We start from the raw sequence: 25457 nt of genomic DNA, 5'->3' as shown, positions 1-25457 counted from the left end.
AGATTGATTCAGACAGCACCTTGGCTTACAGTAATATTTCTTTTTAAGTGCTGAACACTATTCTATTTTTGCTAAACCTCTACTAAATAGTTTTGGCAGCGATTGATTTCTGCTACTGGTAAAGCAGCAGTGGTCTTCATTTCTGCGCGGCTTTGCTGTAGTCGTCGATGTTCGAGCTGCAAATAGAGATTATCTGTGTCCTTTGCAATTAAATTTCCTTATTTTCCTCCCCAATGAAGATTCGCCAATTTGGTACAGAATTAAATAGCATTATATCCAACGGGATGACTAAATCTCATGAGCAGATGGTACCTGGTGCCTTAGTAAGTGTTATGAGATGGTGCCTATTATTGTAACAAGATCTCGGTGCTGAAAGCTTCTCTTACATGGGCCTGCAGCATAAAAGTATAACAGATATCCACTTGTTGATTTGCTTAGATAGAGCTGCGTTTAGGTGGCGACACGCAAATCAAGATGCAAGAGGGCTTTAAATATACCTTTAATTAATTTGTGCTTCAACACGATGGGGTGAATTTACTAAGATGGGAGTTCTGGTTAAGATGTGATGTTGCCCATGGCAACCAATCAGATTCTACTTATTTATTTAGCACCTTCTAGAACAGCGGTGGCCATTACGTCGATTGTGGACCTTCCACCGGTAGATCGCGATCATTTCCCTAGGTATTCACCTGCTGAAGCCTCTTCTTGCTTCAATGGTCCCAGTAATGGATTGCGGGGGTATACGTGTGACGTCACCGCGTACCTGCGCACTGCAAGGGCTGTGAATTTTAGCCAGTACCACGTCATAATTCAAATTTTAGCCGGTACCGTGTGTCACAGTGCAAATTTTGGTGTGTACCATGTGTAATAATGGGAGTCACGTGAATTTTGGCCCGTACGTCTGTCATAAAGTGAAGTTTGGTTCGTACCGTGAGGCATAATGTAAGTTTTGGCTCATAACGTGTGGCATAATGTAAATTTTGGCTCATACCGTGTGGCATAAGGTAGAAGGGACGATTTGCGCTGGGAGGGCAATGTTTGGCCCAGGAAGAGACGCCGATAGATCACCGTATCGTAAGTGTACAAAAAGTAGATCACAGGTTACAAAAGTCCGGCCGCCCCTGTTCTAGAAGATAATAGATAGAATATGATTGGTTGCTATGGGCAACATCCCATCTTCAATAGAACTCCCACCTTAGTAAATGTGTTTATAGTCTGTCTCGAATATCATGTTAGATAGCTTACAAGCTTTAAAATAGCATAAAGTTTTGTTATTTTTTTATTTTATTTTAAGTATAACAAGCAAATAAGTAGTTTCCACAAATACTAACTTGGGTATACAGGTTGAGTATCCCGTATCCAAAATGCTCGGGACCAGGAGAATTTTGGATAACGGATTATTCCGTATTTCGGAATATTTTAATATTTCAATGATGTATTTTGAAGTATCTTGCATTTATGCTGTATAAACACATAATATACACACAAATATATTTTATTACCACATAAAATACACACAAACATATTTAAAATTGTTCAAAAAACAAGGTTTCAAAACGTGAAACAAAATGTGTGTACTATCTCAGCACTGAATTTGAATGCCAAGCAATCATTGTCTTGCACATATATAGTGCCAGTTACATATCATGTCCCCAGTGATGCTGTTACATATGTCCCCAGTGAGTTTTTAGCAAAAAAAATTTTTTTTTTCACTTTCTGGAATTTCCGTATTTCGGAATAATTCGGATAACGGATATTCGGATACGGGATACTCGACCTGTATACCCAAGTTAGTATTTGTGGAAACTACTTATTTGCTTGTTATATGGGTGTCCAATTAGCTTTGACTGATTTAACATATACCACGGCCACATCTAAGTGTTTGGACTATGTGAGTGCCAACCCTTTGGACTGTGGGCCTTATTTTGATTGACCGGAGAGGGTCTTAGTTTTGAAGGCACCTTCCAAATCATTCGATGGTCGGCGGCCATGGAATGATTTGGCCCCAGCACCCAAGGCGTTGAATGGATGTTTATGCAAAACATCCATTCACAGCCGTGCGGTTGACTCGGTGAGCAAGTGGCTGTGTGAGCGGTGTTTTATCCACACGTGATTCTGAGAATTTCACAGCATTGCGTGTGGACCACAATAAGGTCCAGTGGGCCTGATGCACTAATCTTCAAAAGTGATAAAATTGAGAGTGATAAACAACCAACCAATCAGCTCCTACCTGACATGTTACAGGCTGTGTTTGAAAACGGTCAGGCAGGAGGAGCTGATTGGTTGGTTTTTTAATCACTCTCCATTTTATCACTTTTGAAGCTTAGTGCATCTGTCCCTGTACTGTATCTCTACATCGTACAAAAATCCCCGGTAGGCATCTGTCTGTTTGTTCTGTTTGGCCTAATCTTGATATTCTGGACAGATTCTATACAGAATTTGTCCAGGAAGGATTAAGTGTAATGTTGTGTACACACGGTGCGATGTTGCGCGCAATTCAATTCTGACTGGGATTTAATCAGGATCGATCTAATCAAATGGCAAGTAAAATGCATTTGATTTGGAATATATAGCACAGATCTGTACCATATAGTCTTGCCTGCACAGTCTATTTCACTGTTCGATTTACACTAAACGGGAGCGTGTATCCGAATGGAATTGGCATCGAATGAGGCTGAAATCCGTTCGTTGTCCATTCAATTTCGATTTGATTTTGACTGTATAGTCAAAATCGAACACAAAATCTCACAGCCATAGAAGAAAAAAAAAACCCTACAGGAACAGAAGTCAAAATGTGAAGACCAAATCGGCAGAGTACAGGGGAGGAGACGATCAGGGGTATGTTATTTCCTATGTATAGCACTCGCTATACATAAGAAACGTGTCCTGTTGTCCTCTGTGAATAAAGAGACACAGTGCGTCTCCCCATGTGGAGCTGTAAACATGCGGCACTCAGGAATAATGACACAGAGCTATGCAAAATAGAACGGTCAACGTTTCAATGCCCACTCCGCATTTTCCATCATTGCCCTGTCTAAAATGCGGAGTGCGCATTAAGACGTTGGCCGTTATATTTGGCATGGCTCTGTGTCATTATTCCTGAGTGCTGCTGTTTATAGCAGAGGAGCCTGAACAGGATTAGAGTGGAAAGATTTAGATGCAATATAGAGGTTGAGTATCCTTTATCCAACTGCTCGGGGACCAGAAGCATGTTGGATAACGGATTATTCCGTATTTTGGAATATTTTTATATTTCAATTATGTATTTTGAGGTATCTTGCATTTATGTTGTTTAAGCACATCAACCACATGAAACACACATAAATGTATTTTTTTGTGCATGAAACAAGGTTTTAAAACATTAAACAAAGTTTGAGTACAATCCCAGACACTGAATTTGAATGCCAAGCAATCATTTTATTGCACATATGTAGTGCCAGTCACACACCATGTCCCCAGTAGTGCCAGTCACACACCATGTCCCCAGTAGTGCCAGTCACACATCATGTCCCCAGTAGTGCCAGTCACACACCTTGTCCCCAGTAGTGCCAGTCACACACCATGTCCCCAGTAGTGCCAGTCACACACCATGTCCCCAGTAGTGCCAGTCACACACCATGTCCCCAGTAGTGCCAGTCACACACCTTGTCCCCAGTAGTACCAGTCACACACCTTGTCCCCAGTAGTGCCAGTCACACACCATGTCCCCAGTAGTGCCAGTCACACACCATGTCCCCAGTAGTGCCAGTCACACACCATGTCCCCAGTAGTGCCAGTCACACATCATGTCCCCAGTAGTGCCAGTCACACACCATGTCCCCAGTAGTGCCAGTCACACACCATGTCCCCAGTAGTGCCAGTCACACATCATGTCCCCAGTAGTGCCAGTCACACATCATGTCCCCAGTAGTGCCAGAAAAAAAAGAAAAGTATATTTTTGAGACAGTGGGTCACACACCATGTCCCCAGTAGTGCCAGTCACACACCATGTCCCCAGTAGTGCCAGTCACACACCATGTCCCCAGTAGTGCCAGTCACACACCATGTCCCCAGTAGTGCCAGTCACACACCATGTCCCCAGTAGTGCCAGTCACACACCATGTCCCCAGTAGTGCCAGAAAAAAAAAGAAAGTATATTTTTGAGACAGTGGGTGATATTTGCATAATATCAATCTGTAGTATATTTTAGGCATGGCGCACAAAAACAAAGTCTGCAAAACCTCAAGTACTCATACCTGTATCTGTGAATTGTTAATGACACTAGGATGGTGTAATGGTTAGCATTACTGCCTCACAGCACTGAGGTCATGGGTTCGATTCCCACCATGGTCCTAACTGTGCAGAGTTTGTATATTCTCCCTGAACTTGCGTGGGTTTCTTCCGGGTACTCCGGTTTCCTCCCACAATCCAAAAATATTCTAATAGATTAATTGGCTCCCAACAAAATTAACCCTAGTATGTATGTGTGCGTGTACATGTGGTAGGGAATATAGATTGTAAGCTCCACTGGGGCAGGGACTGATGTGAATGTCAAATATTCTCTGTAAAGCGCTGCGGAATATGTGTGCGCTATATAAGAAACTGTTAATAAATAAAATAAATGACAGTAGCATGTCTGGGAGAATAAGTGGCTGTAGCTGTAACCCGTGTATTATACGGAGCATCGCAGCAGGGTATTAGGAAAAAAGGTTCTCATACCATTAGCAAGGTCTGTTAATTTGCAATGTAATTCATACATCCTCACTCTGGCCCTTATTCTGGTTGGTGCGGTCGAGCCGCATATGCGGCTCCGACCGCACCAGACGAATCCCCGCCCACCCTACGGATCGCCACGGCCGTCCGTACACGGACGGCTGGCGATCCGCATAAAAATGGTGGAGGCTACGCCTCCACCATGGTGGGAGCTGCACCCTGCATTCGATGGTCGTCGACCATCGAAGGCAGGTCCGCACGCCGCGGCAGCTCCCGCAAGCTGAGACCACACGGACAATCGTCCGTGTGGTAGCTTGTATGGGGGCTGAAAGCTGACATCCGGCGACGTCAGCTTTCCGCCCCCATGAGTTGCGTCATGCCCTCATTACCATGCGTACGCCCCGCGTTTGCATGGGAACGCCCATGAAACGCGGGGCGTATACATAGGGAAATGAGGGCATGAAGCCCCTCACTCCCCTATACGCCCCCTTTGCGGCGTACTAACGTTATGTGCGGCGAATTCGCCTGCACATGCGCAGATTGACCTCTGCGCATGTGCAGACGGAAAACATCGGCGGTACGGCCGCACGCGGGCCGTACCGCACGAACCAGAATAAGGGCCTCTGTTATACCATAACAAGGTACTCCGGTTTCAATAAAGAAAACACTACATTCAATTACAGTTATTTAATGCCGATGTCAGGGATTTGATGCCGTATATTAGCCAAATGTTTGTTTTTCTAAGAATCGGCTCGTTCTCTGAAATGATTAGTTTCTAGGAGATGTGGAATTGCAGGGAGTGAGACATCTGTCCCCATGTATGTCCTGTGTCTCATGCAAACATTCCTATATCGATGCATGCTAAACGGAGATTTATAAATAGTCATTTGTGGGGGCCACACTCCAGCCAGCAACACTCACGCTGGTCTTTACCACTCAGGTTGCCCTAGCTTTAATCCTGGGGACCGGTGGCTGTGGGATAGACATAGGGCTAATTCACATGCTCCGGCACCTGCTGGGTGGTGAAACCCCGTACGGCCAGGAAGCCGTGCCGCACCCAGCAGTTAATAATGGACACAACTGGCCGCCCAGTTGCAGCCGGATCCCACATCTGGAAGGGACGGCTGCCGGGCTGTGGCCATCCCCTCCATTGTAAACTACTATGTGCGGCACAGCTTCCTGGCCGTGCGGTATTTCGCCACCCAGCAGCAGCCGGAACGTGTGAAATAGCCCATAAGCTTCCACTTGGGACACTGTGCTCCCTCTGCTGTCAATAACAAGAACACCTATGTAGGTGTGTGTGTGTGTGTGTGTGTGGGGGGGGGGGGGACTGAATTATATGGCAACAGCAGCTGAGATAAGGATTCTCCCTACTTATAAAAGACCTCCGTGTTGGAGAATGCTTTCACCAGCCCTCTGCCACTGGCTTCATTATGCAAAGGAACAATACACACATTGTATATTAAATATATATCTACACACACACATAGTGTAGAATTCCATTATATCACTACTATATTTTGTATCTTGTAATGAGATTATAAATAAATAAATATAGACAGACAGACACAAACAAACACCTGTGCACCCCTTTTCTCCCCACTGAATTTTACTGATCACACATGTGCACTACCATTTATTCACAGTGCGGATAGAACTTGGGGGCAGTCCAGCATCTCTGCATGTGCTGACCATGGCCAATAGAATGGCAAACCGGTAGCAGGTCATAAAACCACTCCCCTCCCTGTGAGACACACCCCTTTTTGGGAGTGTGCACTGAAGGGGGCACAGAGTTGCCTTCTTTGGCCCTCAGCAACCTGCTCTACAACAATATTATATTGGGGGTTATACAAAAGAGTTTTTCACCAAAATGATTCTCCTATCTGTATTTAATCACAGGCATTTTCCCCCCGGTTTTTAGTACATTTTCACCCATACCATTCCACTTTTTTGGGGGGCGAATCAGCATGGGCGAAAATGGCCACAAAAACAGACTCTTAATAGCCAAAACCACGTGAATTTGCGGCAATTTTGACAATGCTAGATTTTTCACCCACAGGGATTGAATTGGGCGATTCAAATTCACGCTAAAAACTGACAATTTTTCACGATTGAATACCCCTATATATATTAAATATATACATACAAACTGTACACAAACATAGTAACAATTCTAATTGTAGTACATTAAATATAGATGCACATGGGTGGGGAGGGGTGGGGGTGTAAGAGTTGGAGAAATAAGAATGGGAATAGATAAAAGGTTATTGATAAACTGCAAGCTTGCGAGCAGGGCCCTCCTACCATTTGAATGCCTGCATAAGAAACGGTTAATAAACAAACACTAAAAACAATAGCAATACAAATATCTGAAATGTAATTAAAGTGAAGTACTACAGCTATTTTACAGGGAAACAATACACTGTTTTTACATCTACTAAAATACATATTTAGTGTTTCGCTCAATCACAGGCACAAAGTTAATTCTTTAGAATAATGTCATTTGTGCTAGCACAATGGATGTGTACAGAACAATTACTTCATGTTCATTTCATGTGCGTACTTCCTTGCTATTGATTCACAAATGATTAACATTCAACATCAATGCTGTGAACGCTGGGCGATCGGGTTTCTGGTGACAAACAGCTGAATCCAGATATTGACAGTATTTACCAGCAATAAGCAGGGATGATGCGGTAACTGGGAAAGAGATAGTCTTTTCATATTGCACGCTGGAAGCAGACGCGTCACGTGAACCTTCAGATACCAGCACAAGTCTTTCACAGATGTTTCAGGGGTCATCTGTGCAAAAACATAGGCATATGTGCCGGAAATGTGACACTATCATGGAATCAATTGGAGTCTAAAATAATAGCACTTCCTATTACTGTGCGGCAATTCAGGGATCACATACACAATGCATTCTGGCTCAGCATTCTGTTCAGTTCAAAGAGAAGAGAAAGGAAACTTAGTCAACTGCAGATTGAGAGGTTCAGTGACTGGTGCAGAAACATAGCTCACCTTTCATGGTCATACACAATGGGGGTAATTCATATTGGCTCGATGCTTATTACAGACAGTTAAAAAATGATGTCAGTGGAGATGGATTTATATTTGCGACCGTTTCTCCGAAGATAGGGCAGGCTGCTGACATCATGTGATGTCACCCACCAGCCCCCGGCACCCTGAGTCACGGCCAAATTAGCATGGGAACGCCCATGAATCGCTGGACTTCCTATGGGCGCAAATCGTGCCAACGCCCCCCCGACCGCACTGCTCCATGCAAACGGGCCGGCAACTATACAAGTCGCAGGGCCCATTCGCAAACGGAGTCTACACATGCGCATAAATGGTTACGCGCATGCACAGTCTCAAAACGTCGCCCCCGTGCGGGGGAGCGTTCAGATTAGAATCATCTCCTACGTCCACTTGGAAAGTAAAGTATGACCCAAGTCGACCTGTGATAGTCGGCACCATTACGGTCGATCTTTAGGCGCCTAACTAGACGGGTTCGACTAAGCGTGGTCGCTCTAGACATCGTAGATCCGTCGACCGGATACGCATCAAAACTGAAGATGTTGTGTTTGGTATTAAATCATTATATTATTATATAAATTGCTTAATTGTACTATTATTTAGCATATTATGGCAGGTTTTAAGTTAAAAACTACATACTTAAATCCCTCTTACTTGTTATGGTGTTAATAGTCTTTAAAAACAGGTGCCGGATGACCTGTCGATGGCCAAGATTCCAACGTCTACATCCCGACTGTTCAACGGCCTGACCAAGAGGGGCTATTCTCCCTCTAGGGGGTCCACAACCCCCTAAATGGACAATAGAACCTGTTGCGAGCCACCAAGCCCACAAGGGGCTTTTTTGCGCTCGCCCTCTGTCAATGCACCGGTGGCCAGGATTCCGATGTCGGTATACTGACCGCCTGGTTCCCATACTGGTCATACTACACCCTTTAAAACTCAAAGTTCTGCTGAAAAATAACAATTACTGATTACACGGCTTCAACTGGAAAAAAAAATTCTAATAATAAATATACAGCAACAGATGTGCTGGGAACTTAATGTACTTTAGATAACTGTATGCTTTGGGGGAGGCAATATAATGGTCACACCGCTCAATAAAAGATACCAGGTGCATGGTAAATAGCAATGTGTCAATCTAATCTATCAGTTCAACTCTACTACAGACAGAATGATTTAGTGACCCGTGGAGCTGACTTTATGTATATATTACATGGATCGTGGATGCGTTAGGACATTCATACAGTGATGCAGTACAGAACTTGATTGCTATTATTCAAAAGGAAATGTCACAGGAATTAATGTTAAGTTGCTTACAGTGAGGGATGGAGAACGTACATCTTTGGAAAGTTTGAAATGGCTCCAGAAGCTGCAATAAACTGCAAATGATTCAGTAAGTCTGTCAACAATGAGCTTTAACAAGCTCTCTAACGAGGTTACCTATACATCCTGCAGAGCGAAGAGCACAGCGCTAATGGGGCCTACACACGGGGAGATGTGCTAGAGCGTTCTGAGCTGTGCTAGATTGCTGCATAGCGATGTGCCGGTGAGAGATCGGTCAGGGACAGTGTTCTCCAGTGAGAGCACTGGCCATTACACACGGACTGATGAATTCCGATACCCACCGGCATCTGCATCCCCCCTAAGTTGCTATAGGGGATGTGATACCGCCCGATGTAACCGTATCCAGAATGTGAAGCCCATTGTAGCCTTTGGGCTGCTTACCGCTGCGGGGTCATCATTAGCTGGCGCATGCGCGGACGCCACTGCACCCGGCAGAGCAGATTGCAGGGACGGGCTCTTTTTGGAGCTCTTGTCTCTGTCCAGGCATACATATGACCGTTAAGGCCCCCATACACTATGGTGATGTACATGCAATTTGGCAATTTACATGTGATTTTAGCGATAAAACGCATGTTCAGTGCCCATGTACATGACATGAGGTGCGATGCAATGCGCGTTGCATCCCCACTCCTCGGTTGCACCTTCCGTGTCTCCCGGCTGTGGCATGACACTGCTGGCTGTTTGAGCCCAGTGCTGGTTTCCAAAATGCAGGGTGTCACCAGCTCCCCCCCCCCCCCCCCCTGTATTTCTGTAACCAGGACCAGCTTAATGAGTCCCGAGCTGGTTATAGCCGGGCAGGGGGGACCCCACGCGGTTTTCTTAAATTATTTATTTTTATATTTTATTACACAGAGAAGCCTGCATGGATCTGACTGATGTGACCGGCCTGAATGGATCTGACTGATGTGACCGGCCTGCATGGATCTGACTGATGTGACCGGCCTGAATGGATCTGACTGATGTGACCGGCCTGCATGGATCTGACTGATGTGACCTGCCTGCATGGATCTGACTGATGTGACCTGCCTGCATGGATCTGACTGATGTGACCGGCCTGCATGGATCTGACTGATGTGACCGGCCTGCATGGATCTGACTGATGTGACCTGCCTGCATGGATATGACTGGCCTGCATGGATCTGACTGACGTGACCGGCCTGCATGGATCTGACTGATGTGACCGGCCTGCATGGATCTGACTGATGTGACCGGCCTGCATGGATCTGACTGATGTGACCGGCATGCATGGATCTGACTGATGTGACCTGCCTGCATGGATCTGACTGATGTGACCTGCCTGCATGGATCTGACTGATGTGACCTGCCTGCATGGATCTGACTGATGTGACCGGCCTGCATGGATCTGACTGATGTGACCGGCCTGCATGGATCTGACTGATGTGACCTGCCTGCATGGATCTGACTGATGTGACCGGCCTGCATGGATCTGACTGATGTGACCTGCCTGCATGGATCTGACTGATGTGACCTGCCTGCATGGATCTGACTGATGTGACCGGCCTGCATGGATCTGACAGATGTGACCGGCCTGCATGGATCTGACTGATGTGACCGGCCTGCATGGATCTGACTGATGTGACCGGCCTCCATGGATCTGACTAATCCGTGCAGGCTTCAGCCAAATATGCTTGGAATATGAGGAGTATTTTCCGGTCGTATTTTCTGCTGAATTACCGGCCGAAATCAGCAGTATGGCGGAGATTTACTAAGAAGGGCGATTACGGCTGATCCCGTGTGCGAACGGGTACAACAGTGATATGCGAAAAATATGAATGGAGAATACAGCACATGTACTAAGCTGCCGTATTCTCCCAGTTCGTATTTATGGCGCTGTGATGGCGCTGGCGCCAGCGGCCCTCCCCCCAATGCCCGGGCAATGCCTGTGTTTTCGCTGGCTTTGTGCGCATGCGCGGCTGACCGATAATCGGTTAGACTGTACATTTTCGGACGACCAATCGCATCTGAATCGGTCCCATATGTAGGGTAGCTACTAACCTCTTCACTATTAAGGCCAGCCCCCTAACACCCTGTAGCACCGCCCATCAGATAAATTGTATGGTACAAGTGTATGCAGTAAGATAAATTGCATGAGATTTGTCCCGGGTTGATAAATTGCATGTGATAGATATTATGTGAAATAAACACTCATGTACAGAGTCTGACATGCAGCACTCCCGGGGAGTTCAAGGGAAATCTGAAGCAATTTCAAGCCTCAGATAAATAACCCTAGTGTATGGCCACCTTTAAGGGTCCGTGTGGTGCAGGGCAGCCAGCGGGGTCCCTGCGGTGCTGGGCAGTCAGTCAGCAGGGTCCGTGCGGCAGCTGGGAACTAAGTAGCACTATTTGCCGGGTGGCAAGTGGCTGCTGAATTTGAAAACATATTTTGAAAAGACTGGCTGGACGTTTATTGGCTGAAAGAATTCTCTCAGCCAATTAGCAGGCTCCCATCTGATTGGCCAAGAGAATTCTCTCAGCCAATCAGCGTCCGGCCAGTTTCTTTTAAACGTGTTTTCATATTCAGCAGCCGCTTCCCGCTCCACTGCTCGGCGGCAAATAGCGCTACTTAGTTCCCAGCCGCCGCAAGGACCCGCTGCCCGCCCCCCCGCACACACCTAGGATTGGACCCAAAACATTGTGGGTGCTAAAAAGCACCCACGATGTGCCAGTGATGAGTCCGATCCGATAAATTTAATGTGCAGCCCGTCCGTCCTCCCCACTCCGACCCGATGTGCAAGGGACCGCGCATCGTGTCAGAGAGGATGTCAAACATCCAATTTGGGTTGATTTCTCTGCCCGATCCGTCGGAATCAGGCGAAATCGCCCCAAATCGGACAAGTGTAGGGGCACCTTTAGGAACGCATATTGCAATGCGATCCTGGGCGGTAAAATCCTACTTCTATAACATTGTATATGCGATCCATAGTAAAGTGTTCTATAGAATATGATGTTTTATGTTTGCATGTTTCTTATACAGTATGTAATTAGCTATAACTGGGGAATAGAGGAAGGCACTTCGTGCTCTTGCTAGTGCATACTGTATGCAAGTCTATAAAGCTACTTCTGGAAACTCATACTGATATACTATAACATCTGAGAAGTGTCTGTCCAGCAGAGCCCAGCATAAGGTCTTAACATTCCCTGTGATATTCTATTATATACATTCTCTACTAATGCAATTAAAACCACTGCTGATTGTCACATTGTGCAGTGTATGAGTGCCTGACACAGATCCCATCACAATGTAGAGACAATTATACCATCACCTAGCGAAATGACTGAGCCCTATCTATTGCCATTACCCAGAGCTTCCTGCGAACTCCTCCATTACAAAGCTCTGCTTCATAACCCGACAGATGTCTTACTTTAGGTATCCAAAACAGACTAAGAGTATCTATTACATCACATCTGTTCGCAGAGAGCTGCAGCAGACGAGGATATACACTCAGAATTAATTATGTTTCAGGATCTTTGTTACTATGTTTATTCTACACTACTGCCATTACAGCTCTATGCAGGGTGTGTGGGTGTGTGTGGGAGGGGGGATGCACCCTAATGGGGCGATTCCCGGGCTATCTCTAAGCGATGTGTCTAGATTAAGCACAGATTGCTCCGTGTGTATACCCCCAGCGACGACGATGACTAGATTTATACTTCTTACTGCAGACTGGTCCGCACATATCGCTCAGCGTATATCCCTGGTACATCACATGTGTGCCAGCGATGTGTGCTAACATCACTTAGCAGTTACCGATAGTGGCAAAAGTGTTAGGCCCCGTACACTCTGGGCGATAAAATTAGCGATAACATTCAATATATCTCTGTGTCTACGGCAAGCCCAATTCCCCCCTTCGTCCTCTGTGCTTATACAGAAGAGGGAGTGGATTAATGAGGGCCCCCTCGCCATCGCCAAGCAAGTGTGCATCCACGGTATCGGCGGCTACGGGATTTGCTAGGTGTGTATGAACCTTTACTTTAAGGGATCTCAAAATAGCTAATTTTCAGAAGCGAGGCCAGGGCCCATAAGGCTTTAAAAACTGCAACTAATTGCAAGTAATTTAAGATGTTAATTATGTTGAGATGAAAACTAAACATTACATGATAAATAAGCCTATGGGAGTGGTATCCAATTAAATACGGTGAAACATCGGAATCGTAAAATGGAAATTTTTCTGTTATACTGTATATCACCAATATTTTATTACAGGGTAGCCAATTAGAACGTTCAGTGAAGCCTATGTGTTTTCGCTGCCCCAGCCACCTAAAGACTGCGCTTATCGGCGATTATGCTTTGCCTGTCTGAGGCAAGTAAAGCAAAATACCCGATAAGCCTCAGCTCATGCCGGCTTTTCAGGGCTAATAGGATAGCTCCTGGCAAATCAAAGATCGCAGACTATTGGATAACATCTATGCCAGTGGTAGCCAACCCTAGCCCTCGAGAGCTACCAACAGTTCACATTTTCCAGACAACCTAGCTGCTGCACAGTTGCACTCATTAATCACTGACACATTTTAAAAGATACACAGATGGAGCTAATTAGCTCACTTGTGATTCTGTGAGGAGACCTGCAAAACATGCACTGGGGCAGATGTATTAAGCCTGGCGAAGAGATAAACTGGAGATAAAGTGGAGATAAAGTGGAAGGAGATAACGCACCAGCCAATCAGCTGTGTTTGAAAAAGGACAGTTGGGAGTTGATTGGCTGGTGCGTTATCTCCTTCCACTTTATCTCCAGTTTATCTCTTCACCAGGCTTAATACATCTGCCCCACTGTTGGTAGCTCTCGTGGACTAGGGTTGGCTACCCCAGATCTATGCTATAATTGTGAATTTAAGATTCTGTATTATAAGGCACAGTGTTAAATAACAAAACTAATGAAAGGCTTGCAATGCAGGAAGAAGAAATGATGAGCTCCAGAAATATTTTTAGGTATTGTTCCTTGGTAAGATTATCTTGCAAATATTCAGCAAGAAGAGTCCACGGAAACTGTTTAATAACGTCTGCATGTACAATGCATACAGAATAGTAGGGTTTACATTCTAACCTATCATTACTGCAACTAGGCAGTTTAGGTGGCTTTGATTCGAGGCGGCTGCGCTATGTTCCATATAAAAACTAAAAAGGAACCAGGAACAAGGAAATTAAAATAACACTGTAGCTAGGACGCTGGTTCAAGTTGACACAAGTCTACTATTGTCTACTTTTCCTTGATAGGAAAGGGCCTCTTGAATTATGGTCCGACTTCTCAAACACCCAAACCACAAAGTAATCCTCTAAGAATGTAGTTTAGTTGCCTCCATCCAACATGGTGTCTTGGCATCTTCATGCCCGATCCACCCTAGTAAACACTGATAGGAAAGGTTATTATCTTCATACAAATGGACTCTTCCCTTGATGATACAGATGGCATCCTTTTCCAAACTTATGTGCCTTGTTTGGTGCCTGCATTACTAAAAATGGTTATTAAATTATGCATATGCAACATGTTCCAACAGAGTCCCTGCTCCAGCAATATACCAGTCCACTGTTAAGTCTTGTGGCACCATGCATGCGGTACCCTCAATGTACAGGACTTACTGCATAGAGAAAATACTTGACTAGTTGCAATATAAAGTCAGTAGATGTATGTAGCGTTCCTGATAGGCTGCCCAATTTTAAAGTACAAAAACACACCCTGCCCTCGTGGAGGAATCAAACGTTGACCATGGTGGGCCATGGCCTCACTTCTTCTGCTGTGCTGCTGCTGTATGCACCTGGAACGTCAGGGCAGGTCCATCCCCCACCCTAGACAGATACCTAAAGCTGCCTAATGGTACATCTGGCCCTGGCTGATGCACCTCTTGTATGTGAAGCCTTCTCATTGGACTAGTCACCAACAAGAACATTATAACAAATTGGTGCGATGCTAGATCACTTTTAGCAGGATCTCCATGTATAATCCACCTGCCCATATAGGTCGCAGTGACAATTAGAGGGGTATTCAATTAGCCCCCAAAAACTTCAAAAGAGAAGATTTTCCCTATGTTTCTCCTATGTATGTTTTTTTTTTTTTTTTTTTAGGGGGGGGGGGGGTTTGCTTCCCCTGCCAAAGGTAAAACAGAATCACTGATTGCAGGTGATTTGATACCGCCCCTAATGATGATTATATTGACCTATAGATGAAAGAAAAACAAGAACACAAACAAACACCAGGTTGAGACAAAATTTGGTACTTGTTTCCTAAAACGGCGCCCATGATTTCCATCGCATCCCCCTTGAATATAGCGGCATGCGATGCGATTTTTAATTGTACAAGCACCCATGCCATGTGATGTGATGTGATGGGTGCTTACAATGAGATGTAACTGCCAGTATCCACGCCATCCCGAAGCGTGGGGCGGCGGTACGCGTCCTCCGACCTTTTCATACCCCCACTATCCACGTCGGCGTGTAGTTGATTTTAGATAGTGTGGCGAGCACAGCGAGCCACAGAGCCCGAAGCGTGGCGAGCCCCGCGAGGGAATGCGGAATACGAGCCCGAAGCGCGGCGAGCGGACACGGATTACTTTACATGTATTCCGCGTGCACTCGCCACGCTTCGGGCTCGTATTCCGCGTGCGCTCACCAGGCTTCGGGCTTGCGTCGCTCGCCACACTATCTAAAATCAACTCCACGCCGACGTGGATAGTGGGGGTATGAAAAGGTCGGAGGACGCGTACCGCCGCCGCTCCCCACGATTCGGGATGGCGTGGATACTGGGGGTTACATCTCATTGTAAAACACCCATCACATCTCATGGAATGGGGGCTTGTACAATTAAAAATCGCATCGCATCCCATTTGCTGGCATACGATGCTATGCGATATTTAATTGTACAAGCATCGCATCGCACACCACTAAGTAAGGTACACGATGCCATGCGATGGGCGCTGTGCTAGGAAAGAAGTACACAAAATTTTTCTGACTTGGTTCAATGTATAATCCCATATTGCTGTTAACATCAGTCACACAACTATGGTAACTACATCGTAGTGTTCATTCTAGCACCCACTATCTTTGAAAACCCGTGCAGTTCCTCTTCCGTGCCTGGGGTGTCGCTGTCTGCTGTGGTGTTTCTAGTACAGGTCTGGTTTGCATATCAGTGCTGATGTACAGACCACACTGTGCTAGAAGCACTACAGCAGACAGCGAAAAAAAGCTCTAGGATTGGCATCCCTATTATTTTTTTTTTCAAATTATTTTAATAAGGATTGAGCATATTACAAATACATACGTCCGTCATAATTGGACAGTACAATATGTGAGCATTACATAACCTTGTTTTTCAAAAAGAATAAAGGCCTTGATAATAGTCAGTAACTACAGGAGTGATATATAATCGGATGACCACACGTAATGAAGCGCTAGTCATGCGCTGGAAGGTCAATTGGGTTATCACCCAAAAGGATATGAGTTTAATATCCCTATTATTAACCTTTTCAAGGGGCCTCAGAGCAATAGTACAGTGACGCTTGTGGTGTTGTATCAATCACATCCTCACGCTTGGGTCTCAGCTGAAAAGAAACTGTTCAGCATCAACAAACTACACCACCACCCCCCCCCCCCCCCCCCCCCCCCCAAAAAAAATTCTTAAATATATTATATGTAATACACACAAACGTTTTGGGTTGCGGGTTTATTTCAAATATCTACCAGATCCATATGAGCTGGCTCTAGTGTACCAGACAGACAAACACCAGGATGAGACAAAGTTAATCTGTCCTGCTTTAGGACACTTGAACTAACAAGGAGACCAATTGTCCTCTGCATCACCAGCCACAACAATCCCACCTTAGGTCAGGAAGGTACATATACATATATATATTTCCCATGGACACATCTTAAGTGCCATGGTTGCATTGTTATGCCGCCAGCCAAACATCCCTGGTAATAGGTATCACATTTCTATGGGAAGTAGCTGTTCTGGCAGGAGCTGTAGGAAACAACAATGACTATTATCAGGGCAGAGCCCTAAAACCTACTATATAGGAGGAGGTTGGATTTGCACCAGTTATCTGACACACAGACAGCACAGTAGTTAGAACGCATCTGAGCATCAGACACACCACGTACTGCAGGGAACTCCAATGCAGAATGAGCATGTCATATGTATATCAGTCACTGTCTACTTTATACGCCAGGCAGCAGATCACACTAAATTAAGGGTAATCAATGCCCTGCATTCCAGCTGCAGTGGAACTACACATCCCAGCATGTCCTGCCAGTTGTAGATTGACCTAACAGTAAAACGGTGGCTGGGTATGGTGGGATATGTAATTCCACAGCAGCTGGTGAACTGCGTATTGCCTTCCGATGCCCTAGAGCACAGGTTCTCAAACTCGGTCCTTAGGACCTCACACAGTTCATGGTTTCCAGGGTCCCCCGACAGGTGCGCTCATTACTGACTGACACATTTTAAAAGATCCACAGGTGGAGCTAATTATTTCACTTCATTCTGTGAGGACACCTGCAAAACATGCACTGTGTGGGGTCCCGAGGACAGACTTTGAGAACCTGTGCCTTGGAGAAATTGTTCACAACCTCAGTCCTCAATGCACCCTTACAGTCCAGGTTTTAAGGATATCCACGTTAGAGCACAAAAATGGTCAATCCCGGGATTTGCTTCCCTGTGTAAAAAAATACCCCGAGTGGTGTGGCAGGACTCTGGAGGCGGTGAGCAGTGGGGATGAAGCTGAGCGGTGAGGCAGGAAGTCAATGCGGTGGTGCATCTTTTTGGCCTGCGCAGCATGACTACTGGAATTATGTCACGCTGCGCAGAGCCACGCCGGCGTCGGGAGAAGCCGGGCAGCGATTGAAATCCCGGCGATTTTGGGGCCAAATCCTGGGATCCCGGGATTGGCCACCCTACACACATAGTTCAAACAAATTGAATTGATGTACTACTTGTCACCTGGGTTCTAGCATGGACAGCTGTAAAACCTGGGCAGTTGGTACTAACCAATCTGCTTATGTCATTGTGTTTGGAAAATGAGAAAAGCTGATTGGGCAGCACACAGCTTTGATACATTCTCCTCCATCCAGGTTTGCAGGATAGCCATGCTTCAGCGCATAGCAGTACATCAGTCTGTTGGAATGAACCACATGCGCTCAATCATGGACATCCTGCAAACCTGGGCTGTCACAGTGACTCTGACTTCTCAGGTGTGAGAGCAGCCCAGCCACCCCCCTCCTCACCTGGGCTCTCGGGGAGGATGGGGCTCCACAGCAGGCGGCTGGCGGTCAGCAGCACATCGCAGCTCCTCTTACCGATCTCAAAGATGCCCCGCAGCAGCGCGTCCTCCCGCCCCATGTCCCGGGACAGCCGTGCACTGCTCGGGGAGCGCTCTTCCGGCTCACCCGGAGCACCGGAGCCATCACTGCCCGAGCTCCACTCCTCGCAGCGGTCACTCAGTCGCTGGGGAGCCGAGGCAGAGCGCTGCCAGTGCCGGGCGGGACTCGGGGTGCTCTCCACGCTGCTGCCGCTCCATGCGCTCACCCGCCGGTAGGAACCGGGCAGGCGGAGGGTGTCCCCCATGCTGCTGCTGCTGCTACTGGTGGTGAGCGGGGGCCTGCTGGCTGCTGCTGCCGGGGCAACGCACGGGGGCGCGCCACGCCATCTCCCGGTCTCCGCGGGAACGCGCACATAGCCGGGAGTTAATGACGGGCAGCATAGTAATAATAATGATAACCAATGATTTTAATAACCCGCTGTCAGGGTGTCTCTGTACCAGTCACTGCTGGGGTGTGTGGCTTAGTAGGACTACTGTGTCTAGGTAGACAATGTCATGTCGACAGTGATTAGGTCGACACACCTTGAAATGATCGATATACCCAAGGTCGACATTGACAAAAGGTCAGCACAAGTTTTTGGTCGACATGAATATTGTCGACAAGAGTTTTTCATGTGTGTGTGTGTGTGTGTGTGTGTGTGTGTGTGTGTCCCCAGAAAAAAGTTTTTTTTTTTTCATACTTTACTATCCAAGTAAAGCAGCGAGTGCATTGATGTACATTTATAAGGTGTCCATGTCAACATATGTTGACATAGACACACAAGAAATGTGAAAAACCCACATCAATGCCTATGTCGACCGTAAGCTTGTTTCGACCTAGTCACTGTCACCATTAGTGGTGTCAGGGGTAGCATAGTGTGTCAGAGGCATTGCGGTGTGCAGCATAGTGTGTCAGAGGCTTTACTGTGTGGAATATTGTGTCAGGGGCATTGCGGTGTGCGGCATATTGTGTCAGAGGCATTGCGGTGTGCGGAATATTGTGTCAGGGGCATTGCGGTGTGCAGAATATTGTGTCAGGGGCATTGCGGTGTGCGGAATATTGTGTCAGGGGCATTGCGGTGTGCGGAATATTGTGTCAGAGGCATTGCGGTGTGCGGAATATTGTGTCAGAGGCATTGCGGTGTGCGGAATATTGTGTCTGGCATTGCGGTGTGCGGCATATTGTGTCAGGGGCATTGCGGTGTGTGGCATATTGTGTCAGAGGCATTGCGGTGTGCGGAATATTGTGTCAGTGGCATTGCGGTGTGCGGAATATTGTGTCAGGGACATTGCGTCCTCAGCGTTACACTGTTTCCCAGCCGGCTGCTCCTCAGTCAGTCACAGTGCAGCCTGCTGCGCAGTGCGTGCCCCAAGTCTAGAACACAGGAGGGGATCGCCCATCAGCTCAGCAGGCAGTCCTGTGACTGAACTGATTGACGATCCGCCGGCTGTGAAGTGCAGTGTGGAGGGGACGCACTGTCACTGGCTGTAGCAGTCCGCCCCTGCTACAGACTAGGTGTGTACAAGCAGATGCGCCCTTAGTGCAGATGCACTGTGGGCACACACCTAGTTATGGCGCTTTGTGTGACCTGTCAACCGCCCGAACACTATCTGCAAGTACTGGCACCACAGCTGGGTGGGCAAATTCGTCCAGGCCCCCAGAAAGGTGGCCAAGCACCATGCATCCTTGCCGGACCCCCCGCATCCCCCTCCACAGTCGAGTTATTTACCAGTAATCACAGAGCTTCAGGGATTGGGTGAGGTAAATGACACAAAATGAATCATTACTAGGGATGCCAATCCCGGGGCATTTTTTTTAGTCCCGGGATTTCCGGGTTCCTAAGATTGGCTTTCCTAATACAATTTAAAAAATGCCCCGGCATTACCTTTATGTCAGGGAGCAACCGGGATCTGTGCGGGCGGGCAGCTGGGAGCAGACCAGGGAGCTGGAGGAGCATGTGGGAGCTGGGCGGGGGCATGCAGTGCGGCTGTTGGCAGGCAGAGTGGCTGATCGGATGGCGGACCATGACCTCTGACTAGGGTTGCCACCTCACACATCATTGATTCCTGGAGATTCCCCCCCCCCCTACCCCTCGGGAGCACGCGCTCCTGGAAAAGTGGGTGTGGCCTCATAAAATGGGCATGGTCTCTTCAGAAAAGTGGGAGTGGCCTCCAATACTGGCATGTAAACAGCCTAGTACCTATATATTACTCATACCTATATATTACTCATCACATCTAGTACCCAATCATTACTAAGCATCAATCCTAGCACATATCCATTACTATACATCACATCTAGCACCTAGACATTACTATGCATCACATCTAGTACCCATACATTACTATACAAAACATCTAGTACCCATACATTACTATACATCACATCTAGTACCCATACATTACTATACATCGCATCTAGTACCCATACATTACTATACATCACATCTAGTACCCATACATTACTATACATCACATCTAGTACCCATACATTACTATACATCACATCTAGTACCCATACATTACTATACATCACATCTAGTACCCAATCATTACTATACAAAACATCTAGTACCCATACATTACTATACATCACATCTAGTACCCATACATTACTATGCATCACATCTAGTACCCATACATTACTATACATCGCATCTAGTACCCATACATTACTATACATCACATCTAGTACCCATACATTACTATACATCACATCTAGTACCCATACATTACTATACATCACATCTAGTACCCATACATTACTATACATCACATCTAGTACCCATACATTACTATACAAAACATCTAGTACCCATACATTACTATACATCACATCTAGTACCCATACATTACTATACATCGCATCTAGTACCCATACATTACTATACATCACATCTAGTACCCGCACATTACTAAGCATCACATCTAGTACCCATACATTACTATACATCGCATCTAGTACCCATACATTACTATACATCACATCTAGTACCCGCACATTACTAAGCATCACATCTAGTACCCATACATTACTATACATCGCATCTAGTACCCATACATTACTATACATCACATCTAGTACCCATACATTACTATACATCACATCTAGTACCCATACATTACTATACATCACATCTAGTACCCATACATTACTATACATCACATCTAGTACCCGCACATTACTAAGCATCACATCTAGTACCCATACATTACTATACATCGCATCTAGTACCCAATCATTACTAAGCATCAATCCTAGCACATATCCATTACAATGCATCACACACATATTACTATACATCACATCTAGCACCTAGACATTACTATACATCACATCTAGTACCCATACATTACTATACATTGCATCTAGTACCCATACATTACTATACATCGCATCTAGTACCCATACATTACTATACATCGCATCTAGTACCCATACATTACTATACATCGCATCTAGTACCCATACATTACTATACATCGCATCTAGTACCCGCACATTACTAAGCATCAATCCTAGCACATATCCATTACAATGCATCACCCACATATTACTATACATCACATCTAGCACCTAGACTATGCATCACATCTAGTACCCATACTTTATGCAGCAGGAGGCACGGCATCGTGCTCCTGGCATCTGGGGAGAGGAGGGAGTCGGCAGTGCCCCCTCCCCTAAAGCGAAGTCTATGCAGAGAATGAGATGACAGTGCAGCCCTGCCCGTTTACAGCCTGCAGGGATCTCCGAAAGAGTACCAGCCCATGGAGGACCAGCACCTCCCAGCCGGTGAGAAGCGCTGCCCAGCCGCTTGTGTATTGACAGCGGTGCTGTCCATCACAGCTCACCTCCGCCCACAAACCCGGCACAAGGGACTGCTGGAGCCGCCTCCTCCTGTGTATTGACGGTGCTGCCGCTGCCCGGCCTACTGGCTTCGGGCAGTGGCAACACCTGGCCCGCGAAGGCTGTGAAGGCTTTTTCACTCACCCGGATTCTGGGAGAATCCCGGAATCTGGGAGACTGGAAAAGCCTCCTGGAGGGTTGCCACCAAATCCGGGAGAGGTGGCAACCCTACCTCTGACCGTCACGCTGCATAGTGCTGCAGGCCAGGCATCGGGAACAGCCGTGCAGCGTCTGAGCGAGTGCTATGACAATGCCTGGCATAAGACTGCTCATGTGCAGTCTAATCCCGAAATCCTGGGATTGGCGAAATTCTGGTGCTTTTGGGGCCAAATCCCGGGATCCCGAGACGCATCATTTAGGCTTGATGATATTACCGACATAACCCCAGAAGTGCAACGAAAAACAGGTTGGTAAGGTTCTTATGAATGCAGTTGGCGCAGTGTGTAGCAAATGGGGAGTGTGCTAAAATGTTTGAGCACTTGAGTGTACACACACACACACACACTTGTTTTGTGACTTCTTAGTCATGTAAGTAAAGGCTTCAGTTATCCTGTGTAATTATGCTGTCAGGTAATTATGCATATTTTTGGCTTATGCTGGTCACTATGTAGCTTAGTTACTTTTTTACACTGTGCGCTGCTAAATGCCATGTATTGTTGTACAGTAGTGTGTAATATTGCATAGTGACACTTACTGCCATATTTTGCAAAAAATGCAGTTTAAGAGGCATACACACGGTGCAATATGAACTACCGATATTGGCCATATAGTATAAGAATAAAGCAGCCGGTATTTACTCTGTACATAAACAAAATACCTCACCCAAATGTAACTCTCTCTGCACATGTTACATCAGACCCACCTGCAGTGCACATGGTTTTGTCCATTAAAGGAGTTTGCTTTTTGCAAACCAACCAGAATCACCCCACGTATGTCCACAGCTTGCAAGTCAGTGTCGCAAGAAAAAGTAGACTGTACAGGGGGCACAATTTTGACCAGAAAGTGTACAATCTAGCAAATGACAACCCAGTGTCTATAGTCAATATCAGTAGTGTCTGGTCTCCGGGATGGTCAAGGGAAATCGCATAGTCAAAGTCAGCTATAGATAAAATCACACCGTGCGTATGCACCTTTACACATGCATCAAATTGTTACCAAAAAACCCAAATACCAGTTAGTTGCAACACACTAAAAACAGAATATAAAGTAATTGTGATTTTGGGGGGTTATGGTATAGATCAGTGGTTCTCAACCTCGGTCCTCATGACCCCCCAACAGTTTCCAGGTCACCCGGCAGGAGCACAGCTGCACTCATTAGTCACTGACACATTTTAAAAGATCACAGGTGGAGCTAATTATTTCACCTGTGATTCTGTGAGGAGATCTGGAAAACGTGAATTGTTGGGGGGTCCTGAGAACCACTGGTATAGATGATAGACAATGTCTAGGTCGACACCTAAGAAAGGGTATGTCAACCACGGCCAACATTGACGGAAGGTTGACACCCGCTTTAGGTCAACATGGACATAGTTGACATGAATAAGGTAGACATGAGTTTTTGCCCACCCCAGGCAAGTTTGCAAATACTCCCGTCTGGTGACCTGCGAGCAGGGGCGTCGAGAGGTCGACCGGGGGCTGGAAAATGGACGGGGCATAGCCACTGGACAGGGGCGTGGCTACGCCCCCATGGGAAAAAAAACACATAACTTGTGCAGGGTGCTGAATCCTCATTGTACACACAGATGCGGCGGTAGCCTGTCATCTCTCTCCCCACTGCACGGCTCCATGCAACGAGGTATGGGGGAGCGGGACCCAGGCCTATGTAAAAACTACCCCCCCCCCTCTCTCGACGCCACTCCCTGCGAGTATGTATAGTTGGACACATAGGTTTATGGTTTTGCTGGTGGGTGCTCACGCCAAATATATAGGGGAGTGGCTTCATGGGAAAGGGGCGTGGCCACAAAATAATACTGATTTATATTACACAGCACAGTTGTCTCCAATATTCAAATTATGGCAACAGTGCCAAATATATAAATGCCCACACAGTGCAGGTACAAAAATCCCCCCCACAGTGCCAAATACATAAATGCCCCCACAGTGCAGGTACATAAATGCCCACACAGTACCTGTGCCAGTGACGAGGGAGGGGGATGCAGTGGGACACGGGCGAGTGGGCTGCTGCTGAGCGGGTGGGTGCCACAGAATCGGCACCTATGGTTGGACATAGATCCCATGCAGTAAATGTTTCTGCTGATGGGACATACCATATGAGCCGGGAGGGCAGGGGGAGCATGAAAGTTTCCAGGACATCCCAAAGTGTATGTTCAGCACTCTTCGTGCCCGGTGGCTCCCTCCGCTCTCCAGCCTTTACTAGAACGAATAGATGGTGGCATGGCTAGTCAAACTGGTGTTCCATCAACCTTGCTGCTGCCACTGCCGTCGCTGGTCACATGGTATGTTCCATTGATCATGAGGTCCAAAGCTACACTAGCTTCTACCCTGTGGGGCCATTCTCGATGTTAAACAGCTGAATTGAACTGGATTTTATCACTGAATGGCCATCGCTTCCATGCTATTCGATGATGACTGACAAAATACCATGTTGATATTTACTGAACCAAATGTGTTTTGACAGTTTTTGTCAGCTTGATGGCAGAGATTATTCCACAGGCTAAATGAAAGTATCCTGTTTAACAAGAAAAATACCCATCTCATCTCTAAATGTGCTTAGATTAAAATGAATTACTCTAGACGTCACAGTTTGCCATAGGGAAATGATGTTGTTTTTTTAGCTATGACAGAGTAGAATCAGTTTAGGGGATTATTTAAGATTTCATTGGACCTGTTCCAGAATTCACAATCGGCTCAGCACATCCCTGGCAATTCTGAGCAGATGGCTTCAGCTTATCATTTGCAGTACAGCTATATTTGTGCTTTCCACCTGTTTCAAATAGAGTTATAGGTGTACCATGTCCAAATCGGAGGTGCAGGAAAACTTATTAGAAATGACTGGGAAAGATTAATGTTGGCCAGTATCGTTGCAATAGATGAGCTGTGTCAGGTCCAAAATAAACCAGAAAAATAATAAAGCAATAATGGATTTATCAATTGCTTCACTCAGTGATGGAACTTGTGTTTTTGTTACCTGGGTCTGCTGGAGGGGCCCGGG

The 25457-nt window shown here is 46.3% G+C and overlaps 1 protein-coding gene across 1 annotated transcript in view; it reads right to left on the bottom strand.

Annotated features, from left to right (window-relative positions):
• CERKL (CERK like autophagy regulator) overlaps window positions 1-18746 on the bottom strand; it is an 89029-nt gene extending 70283 nt beyond the window's left edge. The window contains exon 1 of the mRNA XM_083154693.1: window positions 18305-18746. Within this exon, the coding sequence (XP_083010819.1) occupies window positions 18305-18644 (340 nt within the window). The 5' untranslated portion in view covers window positions 18645-18746. The remainder of the gene's footprint in view (window positions 1-18304) is intronic.
• Between the last annotated feature and the right edge of the window lie 6711 nt (window positions 18747-25457).

This window comes from Crinia signifera, chromosome 7 (genome assembly GCF_055691185.1).
Source record: "Crinia signifera chromosome 7, ASM5569118v1, whole genome shotgun sequence".
NCBI classification, from domain to species: Eukaryota; Metazoa; Chordata; class Amphibia; order Anura; family Myobatrachidae; genus Crinia; species Crinia signifera.
The sequence above is the reverse complement of the archived record's forward strand: the minus strand, read 5'-3'. Positions and strand labels throughout refer to the sequence as shown.